Raw genomic sequence first — 15,444 nt, forward strand, 5'->3', positions numbered from 1 at the left:
TCAATATCCGATGAGAAGGCTGCCAAAAACAATTTTGATATAATTTATCTTACACATTTTAACTTTCTCTAACACAAACAATTATTGAAACTATTTGTTTTATTATATAAAACATATGTGCATATATAGGTGGCAATCATATTATTAAATTATTGAATAATCATTAAACAATCATATTATAGAAGACTCATGTGTCACCCAATCATTTTTCTCAATCAGTTCAGTCTCGAAGTAAAATTAGGAGGAATCTGAACCATTTATTGACACTAAATGTATTAGTATTACCCTACACATACAAAAGTTTAGTTTCCGACCACTATTTGCTCATTAATATATTATATTTTATGTGTTGTATAATAATGATAGTGTTCATTTCCAGTTTGTAGTTACAACATCATGATGTTTTAGTTACTATATAAATTATAAAGGTACCTAATAGGCTAATACAAATCAATATCCCATTTAATTAGTTATTTGTATATGCTATTTAGTTATTCTATCCGGTTTGTTACTTTTGATACGAAGTCGAGCTTGTTGTTTATTCAGATCTAATGCGTAATTGAGATTGTCGTTTATTCAAGGGAAGTTCTCAAGAAACAAATATTTTGAAATGTTACTTATGAGAGATGAAACACGAAGGAAAGCGTATGATATTATAGATAAATCTCATAAAAAATGAGAAACATAAAGGGAAGCATATGTTATTATAGGTAACTCTCATCGAAATCAATAGCGGTTAGAAGAATCGCTTTAGATAACTGTGATACCTATCACATAGGAGATGGAACGAATTCTTTTACATGAAGCTTGCAAAGTGCAAACCATGATATTACATCCAAAGAAATGTTGGAAATGTGTAACTGATTTAAGATATTATGCATGAGAAAACATGCTTTCCTGATTACAGGTGAAAGTCGATAGTAATAATCTATTGGGATACTCCAATCTTTGGAGTTTCCTATACAAAAAAAAACAAATGTGCCACTACTCACTACAGATTTTTCTGAAAATATTACTAAAGGGGTATAGTCCCAAATCCTGCGCCGACCATACTCCAACCAGACTAATTTGGTAACTTTCCCAACCTCGCGCCGGCTACACGGGATTTCCCCAATGGTCGCGCGGAGGACAGAAGCGCATGTAATCCTAGGACAAGTACTAAAGGTACACGTGGCAGAACGATGGACCAATGAGCGACCAACAGGCTGTATCAGATCATGCTCCACGATTAACAATCGTACAGGAGACAAAAAGGTACACAAGGACGCATATGTGGCACCAATCAGCATGCGCCGACATCTGCTCCACAATCTCCACTTAGTCGCTGATGACAAACGAGACAACAAGGACAACGGTCAGGCCACGTGGATCCATTCAGTGTGCGCCAACTTCCCTTTCGCCCAGAAGCACCAACGGTCGTGACAAAGGGGACAAAACGGATATTCCTTGTTGTCGACTACAGGCCCAAGGTCCATCAGTCCATCTCCTTCCACACCACTCCGGCTATAAATAGTGACCTTCACCTCCAGGTTTAAGGATTGGACTTCCTTGCTTTCTCACTCTTAATCACATACTTATATCCTCAAAGCATATACTTGTTCTCACGTCAGAAGGTAGTTACAAGGAGAACCCCCCCTATTCCCCTCCTCGTAACGAGCTTAATGATTTGTTTAGTGTTTTGCAGGATCATTACATCATAGCTTGGACGAGACAAAGAAGATTAACCTTATTTGTTGAGTCACAAACCACAAACTAATCACCAGATTAGTTTGGTGTTTCTTCAATTACTGAGGTTGGGTAAAAGTTTTTCTTAACAACAATATTTACTCCTAATTACCACCTAATCAGCCGACTACATAAGCTACTTCTCAAAGAATGTATAAGCTCATCAACACATAACTAGGTTTTGTACAAGTTGTCATTTCACTTGGTGTATTTACCAAGTAAATCCATAAGATATCTTGTAAGAATGACTAAGTTGACGAACACATGATCTACTTTGTGTAACAAAAAAAAATTATAATTATAAGTGTCAAGTTATTTTACAAAGACTTCTAATTGTAAGAAGTGTAAGAAGGATTTATAGAGTGACAAGTGTCCAATAAGCTAAAACTAAACCCACTACATCACCACCAAAAACCTAAACACCCACCCCCACCCCACCCCACCCAAAAACTTAAACCCCCCACCCCCCGCCAAAAAAAAAAAAAAAAAAAAACTATACCTCACCAAAAAACCCCCAAAAAACCTAACCCCCCACCCCCCCCCCAAAAAAAAAAAAAAAAAAAAAAAAAAACCTAACACCCCCCCCCCCCCCAAAAAAAAAAAACCTAAAAAAAAAAACTAAACACCCACCCCCACCCCTACCCCCACCCAAAAACCTAAACCCCCACCCACCCCCACCCCCTTGGCAACAAAAAAAAAAAAAAAAAAATTTTTTTTTTTTTTTGGTGGGTGATGTGGGGGGTGGGGGGGTTTAGGTTTTTGGTGGTGCTGGATGTTTAAGGTTTTTTTTTTTTTAGTGGAGTTTTTTTTGTGTAGTGGGTTTTTTTAGGTTATTGGACACTTGTCACTTTATAAATCATTCTTACACTTCTTACAATTAGGATCCTTTGTATTTGATCCTAATCCACAATTATAATTCCCAATTTATGTCATCAAATCTATGCAAAACATGATTCCACTTAACATGCATCATTAAAATGTCTTGATGCATCACTAGTATGTTTAGATTAAAAAAACATGACATATTTTAAAATCAGTATATATTATGTTTAAAATCAAAATCCTTTTAGAAATTATGTTATGTATTTAATACATAAAGTGATAAAACTAATGTAGCAAGTTTTATTATTTGTTTTTGAAAGGTACATAGTTGAACAACACATTGCATAGTTAATTGTGGAATATAAAATTCAGAAAATTCCTTTACGTATGAATTGCATACGTGATAAGGAACATACGTGAGACTAAAGTTTCATGTAACGTGGCATTGACTAAATATAAGTCAATTCTCTAAATATAAAAAGTCAACGCACTACTACTTTTTCCTGTTGAAGAAATTGACCGTAATCAAACAAACGTAATGGGTTAAGCTTTAAAGTTAACGTACGTTGTTAAAATAAGATAATAACACATTTCTTTTAATAAAGTAATAAACTATCTAATTTATTTAAGTTTAATAGCCGGGTTGAACGGAAACATTTAAGTAAATAGGGACCAGATTAGTTATTTTTCGCTTTTCAAGAAAACCCGATGTCGTCGTATGACGACGGAGGAGCAAAGAGGAGGGTGGTTATGACTGTTGTCATAGGTTAGCAGTGTCGTTGGCTCTTTTCATTTTCAAGCCCACACAAGAACTTGTAAAAAAAGATTAGGTTTCTAATTATAGACTATTGAAAATCATATATGGTCTTGCATGATTAGGACCTTAAGGTAGCAAGTGTTGGTGATATTAGTATTATCAAGTTATCTTACGTGATTAGAATTCACTTAACACCAACGGTGGTTCTGAATAGGGTTGTTACGTGTTAGAAAGGGTGGACGCTTGTTAGAGAATAATATGATTTCCGAGCTTGGCGAATAAGGGTCACGGTGCAGTTACGCCCCAAGCGGGCTTCTTGCCAAACACGCACTAATTCATGAAACATGGGGTTGTTACATCAAATAAGTGTGATGGTTCGCACTTAACAATTGGCGTTGGCCTATCTCTTGGCGTTGTTTGGCGTTGGCCTATCTCTTGGTGAGCTTAGAGACACTTAACAAAGACACAAAGAAACCCGTTCTTCAATTATTTATGAATTATTTGATTGTGATTCGAGTAACAATTGGCAAATAACCTATAGTGCGAGCGTAAGGCATGATATACGGTGCCAACCAATGTGTCACTTTATTAAAAAAATATATTACATGGCTAACTCACACACCCTTTAAACCTACTCATAATTCTACAATAGCGTCCATTTCAGCACTAAAATTACAAGATTCAAAAGTATTATCTATTGGCAAATAACTTATAGTGCGAGCATAAATATGCGATGCCAATCAATGTGCCATTAAAATATAAATTTGAACGGCTAACTCACACATTTTTAAACCTACTCCTAATTTTATACCAGTGTCCCCTAATCTCTGGCATCAGAAAACTACATTGATAAACCAGTTCTTGATTACCACTGCTTCTGTTTGTGATCATCAGTAACAAATAGTACAACAAAAACTTTTTCGCCCCCGAAAAATGGAGGTGCGGGGAATCGAACCCCGTGCCTCTCGCATGCGAAGCGAGCGCTCTACCATATGAGCTACACCCCCGGATGACTTTTTTCTCTCGTTCATATCTTATATTCATTTTCACTCATACTCTTTATTATGCCCAAAATAAAGTCATTAGAGGCTGCTATCAAACCTGAACACGATGAACAAACCCGTCTCATTCTATCCTAACTTTGAGTTTCATCGTGTAAACAGTGTTATAAAACAATGTTTAAAAATACATTTTGACGCGTCTTTACTTTTAAGTTAAAAGATTTAAAATTTACTTACCGACCTACTAGATATCCAATCGGGTCAAATAACCAAAATGGAGTGAGTACATCTACACATTAAACTTTTAAGTTTCTATCATCATGATTCATTTCACGTGACAATATGCCATGCAACTTGTTGTTACCTGTTAAAAGAGCTTATGTGCATGGCTCCTTATCCGTCCGTACACACCAGGTATATATGAAGGCGGTGACGAGGAAGATCTGAGAGGGAGTAGAGATGACAATGACACGAGTATTTATGTTTTGGATAATCCGGTTGGGTAAAATTCCATACCCATCCCATAGTCCCAAATATTTTATACTAGTACCATATCCGAATACACATTCCAAATGTTTTGCTGCGGGTTTTTTAGGTTTCCCGTATGGTTCAGGTTCGGCTGCCAAGCCTAAGCTATCAAGATGCCACAAGACCATGTTCCACTTCAATCGGAAAGGCCAACGATTTTGGAGTGTAGGTGAAGAGGGTATTAAATGACTAGCCAATGCATGATGAAAACCGGAAAGGCAAATTTGGGGAAAAATTGGGGACTTATTGACGATTGCAAAAATGGTAAGAACGAATTCGTTAGGCACGAGTAACAATGAGGATTTGAGACCATGATTAAGAATGAGATGAAATGAGGGTAAAAAAGGTTATGAGGATACAACCTAGAGCGCAAGTACTCTCAACTTCTCAAATCTCAAAGCTGTGCTGTGTCCAGAAGAAACAAGCACCAGAAAGTAGCAACACTTGGGTGGTGTTGATGGTTTTCGGAGATTATCTGCATATGCCTTTTCTTATCTGAAACACAAACGATCGCAGAAACCGAAGTGAATCCAATGTTGGTTAAATTGTTAAAATGGTGAAACAAAAGCTCAACAGATTACTGTCAGAAGTTTACTAAAATTAACCAAAACAAAACACGTTTTATAGCAGGACTCATATATGAACATAGCTATCAATTCAATAGAAACCAACAGAAAACTTAACTAGCAACTGCCCTTCGATTACAAGAAAAAACAACGATAAAAACAAAACCCAGAACACACAACTTTTTGCACAGATACGAGAAAAGTTACTCCATAAGCAAGTAGATCATCAATCAGTTGTTATATCTGGCCCATGGGGGTCGGGGCCTTTGCTGCCCTGCTCCACTTCTTCCACTGTTGTTCCGATTCTGATTTTGATTCTGCTGCTGCTGCATCCTTTGCTCTTTCATGTTCGCAAATAATGAATCCAGCGTCTGAGGCTTTTGCTTTGACGCCACTTTCACTTGTTTCTGCATAAATTACAAAGCACCCATCACCGTCATCATCGTGTACACATTCTTCTGTTTGCATTTTTTTAAACTTTTTAACTGTATAAAAGTGGTTACCTTGACAGCAAAGCCACCGTTGCTGTTATTCTTAGCTGGTCGGGCCACACCCCTGCAAAAAAATTAAAAGTTATGGGAAAAAGTAAACGAGAGACTACCTTGCCAAAAAACTTTGCAGCTACCGTCAATCAAAATCGCCAACCAGTGGGTCCCACAGACCATGGAAAGAACCAAAGCATTGTACTTACCATTAATCGACTTAATGAAATTGCTAATTGAAAACAAACCAAAAACGAACAAAGCGGAGCAGATAATTGGACGTTCAAAACTGCAGCCAGAGCAGATAACAGGTTCACCCCCAAATACTAAAACCAAGTTGCAATCAAGACACTAGATACTTTGTGATCTTCATGGTAGCCATGTCTTGTATTCAAATGAATGATCTCCTAAACAACTCCTAAAACTTTGTTTATTGAGTATGTAACGCTAGCACCAGATAACGATTTTCCCAAATGACGCATGTTAATACTAAAAACCAAGTTGCAATCATGATACAAGAAGCCAGAAACTTTATGATCTCCATGGTGCCCATGCCTTGTTCAATTGAATGAGCTTCTAAAACTTAAGCATATAACACCAGCACCAGATAGTGATTATCGCTTTTTCCCAAATGATATTTTGCTTAACACATGCTAATACAAGTATACAACTATTAAGCTTCCTTTAACCTTCACAAGATCAGATGTAATCCAACTATGGTCCTTCAGAAGAGTGCACATGCTTAATGACAGCCATGAATGACTTCATTTTAGTTCTAGAAACCATATCAAAGTGAGCTTCAAATACTTTCTAATGTCAATGATGACAATAATTGAGAACTCCTAAGAGGAAGTTGGGATTATTTATTTATTTATTTTTTTGAACGGCCAACGAATCCTCCAAATGGGCTACTGGTAAAATTCACTACATCGGGATACACTTGCCTCCGAACCAGGGAAAGCCCTCACCTAAGGCCGAAGCCCGAGAACACTCGCCCGAAGGCACGACAGTGCAGTGAGGTAAAACCCGCTCAGTTCAAGAATCGAACTACAAACTATGTTTTGTTTACTACAAACTCTAAACAAAACACGATGTTTGCATGATATGGTTATGATGTGTTCTACAAGCATGTGGCAAAAAGATGCTTCAAAAGAACTTCTCCGAAGATATGCATAAGTCAAACTTAACATGAATAATCCAAAAATGGCCAATAATCACACACAAGGTTTAAGCGTCTTGGAGGCCACCGATAATAAACATGCTCCGCTGATTTTCCCAAAAACAGTGTTTTAAGTATGTGATGTTTTGTAATCCATACAAACCAATGCAAGTTAACCAATCAAAGACAAAGTGCCTTGTGCAAATCCACTCCCAACCGCACATTATAATATTTAAACTAAACACGTGCAAGTTCTTTAGGAGTGCCGGGGCTTAATGGTTTTAATCAATCAAAACTTCCTTTGGACCCAAACCAGAATTCAGAAAAGACACAAGCTTTTTCAGAGATGATTGTTTCATGCATATAACTGATAAGCATATCTAAGTCATTGATTTGGTAAAAAGCCCACAATTTACCTGCATTAATTCACATACAAAATGCATCACTCATCAGAGAGCTGTATAAAGAAAAAGATGTACCAAACTTGCATTAAAAAAAACACATGACACAAAAGCAAAACTTACCTTGGTCTATATGAAGTCGCTGCCTGGTTCCCATTAAAGTTCCTGTTGCGAATAGGAGCAACTGCAGCCTTTCTAGCAGCCTCAGCTGCCAAAGGGAATTGGTTACCCTGGAAGTTGGATCTCCTTTGAGCAAGAACACCCTGGTATCACAAAAAGTAGCGTCAAATATCATGCAAAATATTAAAACAATGCGTGCGTGTAAACCATGGCTATCTTATGTTAAATATATCAGCTGTTATGCCATGCACCAGACCTGTCTAAGGGAAGACCTCGAGTCCATGAAGCGACGCAACCTCATAGATTTATCTTGAACAACATTGTTTGAAAATTTCTGATTTTTGTTCTGCGTATCATCAAATAGAAATTTAATTAAGATCAGAAAACTATTATAAATAACACACATAAGCACATCAAAGAGAGGGTCTCTTACAGGAATCCTTTGCTTCTTGCCTTTATTAGCACCGGTTCCATTCTTAGACATCTTGATAATATCATCTGACAAACAGATTTATAAGTTTTAGGTCAAATAAATAATCTGACAGGAATGAAATATATAATCAATTGAAACAGAAGTGTTGTTTATACCTAATGACATGTCCATTTTCTTCTCAGTCATTGCAATTGCGGCAGTTGTAAGTGGTTTTGGTGCCATCTATAAAAATTTCCACACGACACATAAGCTTAAAAAACAAAGATACACACATTATACACATATGTATTTTATGAACCCCATAACGTAACAAACAATCAAAGATTCAAGCATAGATTTGTAACATCTCCCAACCAATTACCAAATACCACAAAGATTAGCCTACAGTCAAAGCCAAAACAAACTAAGAACCTTGGTTTTAAAATGCGCGCATAATGTGTGATGCGCCTGATGCACTAATGAGAGCGCATCGCAACAGCTGATGCGATGCGTTTACGTGATGCGAGAATATTGCGTTCGCATAATGCGCTCTGATGCACGCAACATTGTTTCTTATGCTTTTTTTCCAGATTTTATGAAATGTGTTCGGTTTTTTCCATAATTAACATCTTAGTATGCTTGATTTGAACCAAAAAACACAACTCTTATCTTCTAATTCCGTCAGTTGTTTTACTTTAAGCATGTTTTTATAAGTTTTTATGTATAAATAATTTTTAACTATTTTTTTAAAAAGAACGCATCACATATGTGATGCGCTCGCATCGCGCATCATGCATCAGATTTTTGGACTAAACGCATCGGAGCGCATCACGCAATTTAAAACCAAGCTGAGAACCCTAATTTCATCCAACAAATAACAGAAGTTCAATCAATTTCAAACGATTAAAGATTCAACATCTCCAAACCGATTACCGAAAACCACAAGGTTAACCTACAGTCAAGCCAAAACAGCTTAAAACCCCTAATTTCACACAATTAAAGATTCAATCACAAATTTATAACATCTCCCCAGCCAATTACTGAAACCCACGTGATTAACCTACGGTCAAGAGAAAACAAACTAATAACCCTAATTTCATCCAACAAATAATCAAAGCTCGATCAATTTCACACAATTAAAGATTCAATTATATATTTGTAACATCTCCCCAATAGATTAATGTTAACCACATAATTAACCTAGAGTCAAGCCAAAACAATTGAAAAACTCTAATTTCATCAAACAAATCATCAAAGTTCAATCAACTTCACCATACAGAAAATAATTATTGACAAATTCACCGTACAAACTCGTTAAAACTGTTAAACACGCCAAACATATTCATTTAACCGTATATGATCCATACAAACCCTAATTTCATTAAACAAATCATCAAAGTACAATCAATTTTACCATAAAAACTAATCATTGATAAATACGCCGTACAAACCCGTTAATTGTAAAACACAACAAATATATTCATTCTAACCACATATGATCCATACAAACGCATAAAAAACGGAATGATATCACAAACACGAAAGTTGTACGGCTGATTACCTGATTCGACGGAGGAATACGACGGAGACGCGTGTGATTGAAGGTTAGGGTTCCGATTAACGACAAGTTTGGAAACGGAGAGCTGAAGATGGAATATTATTAGGGTTTTTGAGAAGATGCCTTAAAAAACCAAGGGATTTATCTTAATATTATAGTAGAACGATTGACGGACGTCAAATTCGATTAAACTAACATTAACTTTCAAGTCCGCGTGGAGGCCAAGTTTCGATTAGCTGTTATCCCGCGATATGAAGGTAGGTCAAGGTGTGTTTTTCGGGTTTGGTTATCAGGCCGGGTTGTTCCGATTTTAAGTTTGGAAAGTATGACCTCACCTAATAACTAACACATTTAAAGTTTGGGTTGGTTAGATATGGGTTAGTTAGGCTGGAGGGTGTGGGGCGCCACCCTTCGCCACTTGGCCGTCTATAACGCCCTCCTCCAAATTCGACCACATCCCTGGCGCCATAGCCGGGGCGCCATTGATGCTCCGCCACCGCTATGGCGAGCGGCAACGCACAGGGACCGAGACAAATTGAATGTTTTGGACCGTTGAAACGGTCAAAAATTTAAAAAAAAAATACTTTTTATTTTATTTATAAAATCACACTATAAATATCAACTTCTACCTCTTTTTAAATCATTCCTTTCACTCTCTACCTCCATTTTTCTACAACTCTCTTCATTTTTTTAAAAACTTCCAACAATGTTTCCTAACAACCCAAACAACCCATGGGATCCGACCAATCCGTATTGGCAAACTTTGCAAAACAACGAGCAAGAGGACAGCTATCGCCGAGACCCGCGTACGGGGGAGGTTGGATACTATCCAATGCCACCAACTTCTCCTCATCCCACCACTCAACCGATGCCTCCTCCATATTTCCGGTATTATTCTCAACCCCCTTTTTTTTCCGCCAAACATGCCACCACCAAACATACCCGCCCAAGACACAAGCGAACCGGAATTTGTTCCCGAAACCCAAGTCGAATCCTCTTCTATCAAAAAAGAAGCCATAAAAAGAAGGATGAGACCGAAAAACGTGCGACAAAGAAGGTAGAATTTTGGTCGCCTAAGGAAGAGTTCGAGTTGGCAAAAGCTCCGTAAGTGGAAACCCGAACCCCTGAAACCCTAACGTACATGAGAAATCAAGAAATCAAGAATTTAGAGTTTCAGGCGGGCCGCGTAAAGGTTAAGCATAACCTTACGCGGGTCGCGTCAACTTAAATTATTCCGGATGAGCATAAAGGCTTCATGCGGGCCGCGTAAAGAATAGACGGAAGGTCACGCGGGCCGCGACAGCTTGTGGGTATCCGGATATGCATGAAGGCCACGTGTCGTCACACGTGTCGCAACCACCGGTGACTCATCAACCTCCGATCTGATCCACACATCCACGCGGGCCGCGTAAGGTTTGGCCGAAGGTTCACGCGGGCCGCGAGCCGCCCTGTTTCCGGCCTATATATAGCAGCCGATAGTTTCATTTCATTTCGCTCACTTCTTTTCTTTCTATTAGCTTCTATTATAGTAAAATAGTAGCTCGGGATTATACCTTCTAAATCCCGAAACTCTGCCCGTTATTAGGGTAATAACTCTAATCACTGGTACGATACTTTATCCGATCGATTGAAACTATCCGATGGATGTTTAAGTGCTGCTCAAACTCGGGTTATACTTTGTCATTCGTCGTGAATTCGATGAATGTTTAAGTATCGCACTTTGTCATTCATTGTGAGGGTTTCTATCTCGTGATTGTCGTTAAAGTTGAATTGAGTTAATACACTAATACGAGTTCCATTGTATCTAGAAACTAGAACTCGTAAGCAAGGAATTGCTAGAATACTTAATAGCTAAGTAAACATAATAGTTAAATAAACTTAGCAGTTAAGATAGCTGAGTAGATTAATTAATCTGTTAATTAAGTTAAGTATGAGTAATTAATCAGTTAATCAATATTAAATTAAGTTAATCAAGATTGATTAAGTTAATCAAAATTAATTAAGCTAAGCAAGATTAATTAAACAGCTAAGTAAGTTAATTAGTTAAATGGTTAAATGGATAATTTACTTAATAGTTACGGAAACTTAATAGTTAAGGAAACTTCCTATTTAAGGAATGAATCTACCTTACCTATAAATAGGAAGCTTAGGATTTATTTTCCTTTTTTCATTTTTTCTATTTTTCTCTCTATACGTTGGTGTTCTAACCAATAATCACCAAAGCGATGTTCTGTCCGATCGATTCATGAACCATCTAACGAATGCCAAAGTGTTATACTTTGTGAATTTCGGTAAACGGAATTCAAAGTGCTATACTTTGTGAGTTCAATAAATGGATACCGAAGTACTGTCTGAATAAGACTATACTTTGTGAAATTCGTTAAGGTTCGAATCTCGTGACTACCGTTAGGTTTGATTTGGGTTTTACACAAATACGTATTCCATTCTGTTAAACTATATGTTTAACCATCCGAATACTCCCAAATATACGCTTACAATCAAAATGGATGCTTAATCATCAGAAGTTCCAAAATAATAAAGTATATGCTTAATTATCAGAAGGAGTAGAATCAAGAAGCTTGTTAAATCAATACTGCATGCTTATACTGTGAGTCATTCTCTTTTTACCAACTGTTTTACAATACTCCAAATTATTTTCCAAAGTTATAATTACAGGGATTAAGTTTATGTAATCACCAAATTACAGTCGGTATGTGGGGTATTGTGCACATTACTATTTTTATCACTTTAGGTGGGCGAGCCTAAAATTTGTGATACTCGTCACTATTGGGGCGACGGGACCCAATAGTGGTATGACCACAGTCACAGATACGGTCGAGTGACAAATACCTATTCTTGATAATTGGTTGATAAAAACATTGTAATCTCCCTTAATACTGTAAATTATAACAACGTGTCATTTTATTTAAAATGAATGAACTCACTCAGTATTTCCCGCTGACAAAACCTTTTTAAAACGCGTTTCAGGTAATTACAGTAGATTGGAGTAAGGATTGGATCCGGCACTGAAGGCCTTCAAGAAGTGGCTTATTTTATTAATTAAATCAACTTAAGAAATATTGTTCTCGGGTTTATCCCGTATTAAAAGCTACCTTTGTAAAACATGGAATTTATTCCATCTATTTAAATAAAATCCGGTGTTTCTAAACTCTGATATTTTTCCTAACTCACGGTCCTGATGAAATTTCCGCTGCAATGTTTTCAAAAATAAACCACCGGTACCACTGGCTGCTCACGGCACCCGGTTCCGTCCAGGATGGGGTCGGGGGTCGTGACACACGCGTCCGTGACTCATCCCATCATCCCATGCGTCTGTGACTCATCCCATGCTTTGCCGACTCATCCTTTGCGTCCGTGACTCATCCAATGCGTCCGTGACTCATCCCATGCATCCGCGACTCATCCCATGCATCCCATTTTTGTACTTGCTGCTTCATCCATGCACGCATCCATTTAAAAGAATTAAGCGGCATAAGAGGGGTGATGCCCCATTCCACCGACACATGAGCTGGCCATTTTGGTAAGTCAAACATTTTCTTGGCCATTTTCGTAAATTCCTCTTATTTTAATATATGAAACTATATTTATTAAAAATAAAACACTTAAATTACATTAAAAAATTTAAAAAACAAGTTATAATCCACGACATCACTCGACGTTAGCATCAAATAAAAGGGAAAAAAGAAACAAAAATCCATATCCCCACGGTTACCTATGAAATGGATGAAAAAACCCTTAAATTTAATGAAAAATGAACGTTGAATGACCTGATTGGAACACTTTTGAAACTTGAGTTGCCTAAATGGAACACTTTTAAAACTTGGTTACTATTCTACAAACTTTTTATGTATTTACTAAAATCAAAACCAACATAAACGTATTAGACGATATATAGAATATTTTGTATTTATTGTGAATATTGTGTTAAATATAGAATTATCACATTAATGTAATCTATATATACTATTGAGATATGGAATAACAGAGACGAGGATTTTCCCTACTTTCATGGTATCAAGAGACCGCCCTTCTCTCTAAAATATCGATCCTCTTTCTGCCGCCCACCCTTCTGCCATCGTCTGCAACCACTTTGCAGCCATCCTCCCACATCTATTTCATCTCTTCCTCACTATACTTGTTCAATGGATCCCAAAAATCACCCCGCTATTACCGTCACCAACATCAAAGCCCATATCCCGGTAACCCTCGAACTGGAGACGAGTCAATATGCTACTTGGGCAAAGTTATTCAAGATCCATTGCTGTGTTTATCAGGTCGTTGATCACCTATCTCCTCGCAAAGAGACCGATAAAGATAAAGAAAAGGATTCAGCCGGATCTACATCGGATGACAACTGGGATCGTCTCGATGCCATAGTCCTTCAGTGGATCTATGGCACCATCTCTAGTGACCTCCTGAGCACCATCATACGTCCCGATTCCACAGCGGCTTATGCATGGACGGCTATTAAAAGTATATTCCATGACAATTAAACCACACGAGCAGTTTATCTGGAACGCAAGTTTGCCAACGTTCGTCTCGACTCTTTCCCCAACATGCCATCTTATTGTCAAGAGGTAAAAGTTCTTTCCGATCAACTTGCAAATGTCGGGTCACCTGTCACCGAACAAAAACTTGTTATTCAATTGCTATCGGGTCTCACCGAAGCCTATGGAGGCATCGCTTCCATCATCCAAAATACCAAACCTTTGCCGACTTTCTACGAAGTTAGGTCTCAATTGTGTCTCGAAGAAACTACCAAAGCTAATCGAGTTTCTACTGATGCGGCATTTCACACTTCCCATCCACCAAACTACCCTCAATCATCAGGTGCTCATCCACCCTCTCAACCTAACAACCGCGGTGGACGAACCCGTGGACGTGGCCGCGGCCGCGGCCGTGGACGCGGTTCCTCCTACTCCACTAATCAGACTCAATCACAAAACTACATTCCTAAAAACAATTACCTCAACACCCAACCCGCTCCACACTGGCCACATACCCAGCCGCAATGGCCCAATACCCACAACAGCCCATCCCCTACCTGGCCCACATCCTACAACCACTCCACCCATTCACCAGGCCCAAACAGCCCATACCCTACCTGGCCCGCCCCACCCTGTCCGTATCCCACCGCCCCAGCGCCATCCCCACGACCCACTTATAATGGCCCACCTTCATACCCCAGCCCGCATCAAGGTTTACTAGGCCCACGTCCGCAACAGTCACAAGTCTACGCCGCTTCTGAGCACACATACACTCCGACTGAATTGGATCAAGCTTTTAATGCAATGTCTCTGCATCCACCCGATCAAACCTGGTACATGGATACCGGTGCAACATGTACTATGACGAACAACTCTAACAATCTTACTTCTTGTTTTAATAAAGTGTATACACGAAACATTACAGTTGGAGATGGCACTTCAATTCCAGTCCATGCGGTTGGGAATCATACTTTACCACCACCCTTTCCAAATTTTCAATTAAATAATATCTTGTTTGCACCTAATCTTGTTAAAAACTTAATTTCGGTCCGTCGGTTCACCACCGACAATCATGTTTCTATAGAATTTGATCCTTTTGGTTTTGTTGTGAAGGATCTCCGAACCCGGTCACCGCTTCTCGGATGTAACAGTACCGGTGATCTTTACCCGCTCCATTTCTCCTCAAGCAACCAAGCTCAAGTCTCTCCCGCCTCCACTTTTTTGGCCGTGTCTAAAGATACTTGGCATCAACGTCTTGGACACCCCGGCAATAATATTTTTAGTTTTTTGAAACCTTGTTTACCATCTTTATCTAATAATGTTAAGACTTTATCTATTTGCCAATCTTGTGTATTTGGAAAACAGACAAAACTTCCATTTCATGATTCGAATACTTATACTTCTT

General features: G+C 38.2%; 2 protein-coding genes and 1 non-coding gene across 3 annotated transcripts; 1 reads left to right on the forward strand and 2 right to left on the reverse strand.

Annotated features, from left to right (window-relative positions):
• Positions 1–4,238: 4,238 nt before the first annotated feature.
• TRNAA-CGC lies at positions 4,239–4,311 on the reverse strand. Its single transcript has one exon. It is a non-coding gene; the product is annotated as a tRNA-Ala (tRNA).
• Positions 4,312–5,414: 1,103 nt separating this feature from the next.
• LOC110899507 lies at positions 5,415–9,764 on the reverse strand. The gene is made up of 7 exons (XM_022146393.2): positions 9,535–9,764; positions 8,150–8,216; positions 7,995–8,059; positions 7,818–7,907; positions 7,565–7,704; positions 5,903–5,954; positions 5,415–5,806 (listed from the first exon to the last, which is right to left on the reverse strand). Exons 2-7 carry the CDS (start codon positions 8,214–8,216, stop codon positions 5,630–5,632), a joined length of 591 nt encoding a protein of 196 aa, XP_022002085.1. The 5' UTR covers positions 9,535–9,764; the 3' UTR covers positions 5,415–5,629.
• A 3,930-nt stretch (positions 9,765–13,694) lies between these two features.
• Positions 13,695–14,045, forward strand: LOC110901837. The gene has a single exon (XM_022148609.1). The coding sequence runs from the start codon at positions 13,695–13,697 to the stop codon at positions 14,043–14,045; it is 351 nt and encodes a 116-aa protein (XP_022004301.1).
• The last annotated feature ends 1,399 nt before the right edge of the window (positions 14,046–15,444 follow it).

This window comes from Helianthus annuus, chromosome 13 (genome assembly GCF_002127325.2).
Source record: "Helianthus annuus cultivar XRQ/B chromosome 13, HanXRQr2.0-SUNRISE, whole genome shotgun sequence".
Classification (NCBI taxonomy): domain Eukaryota; kingdom Viridiplantae; phylum Streptophyta; class Magnoliopsida; order Asterales; family Asteraceae; genus Helianthus; species Helianthus annuus.

Bases quoted from the DNA above. Each gene is read 5' to 3' on its own strand.
- LOC110901837 (XM_022148609.1), top strand. From the start codon at position 13,695: ATGGATCCCAAAAATCACCCCGCTATTACCGTCACCAACATCAAAGCC.
- LOC110899507 (XM_022146393.2), bottom strand. From the start codon at position 8,216: ATGGCACCAAAACCACTTACAACTGCCGCAATTGCAATGACTGAGAAG. The intron at 8,060-8,149 runs GTATAAACAACA...TCTGTTTGTCAG, and splicing joins GAAAATGGACATGTCATTAG to ATGATATTATCAAGATGTCT. The intron at 5,955-7,564 runs GTAAGTTTTGCT...ATTTTTTTGCAG, and splicing joins GCGACTTCATATAGACCAAG to GGGTGTGGCCCGACCAGCTA.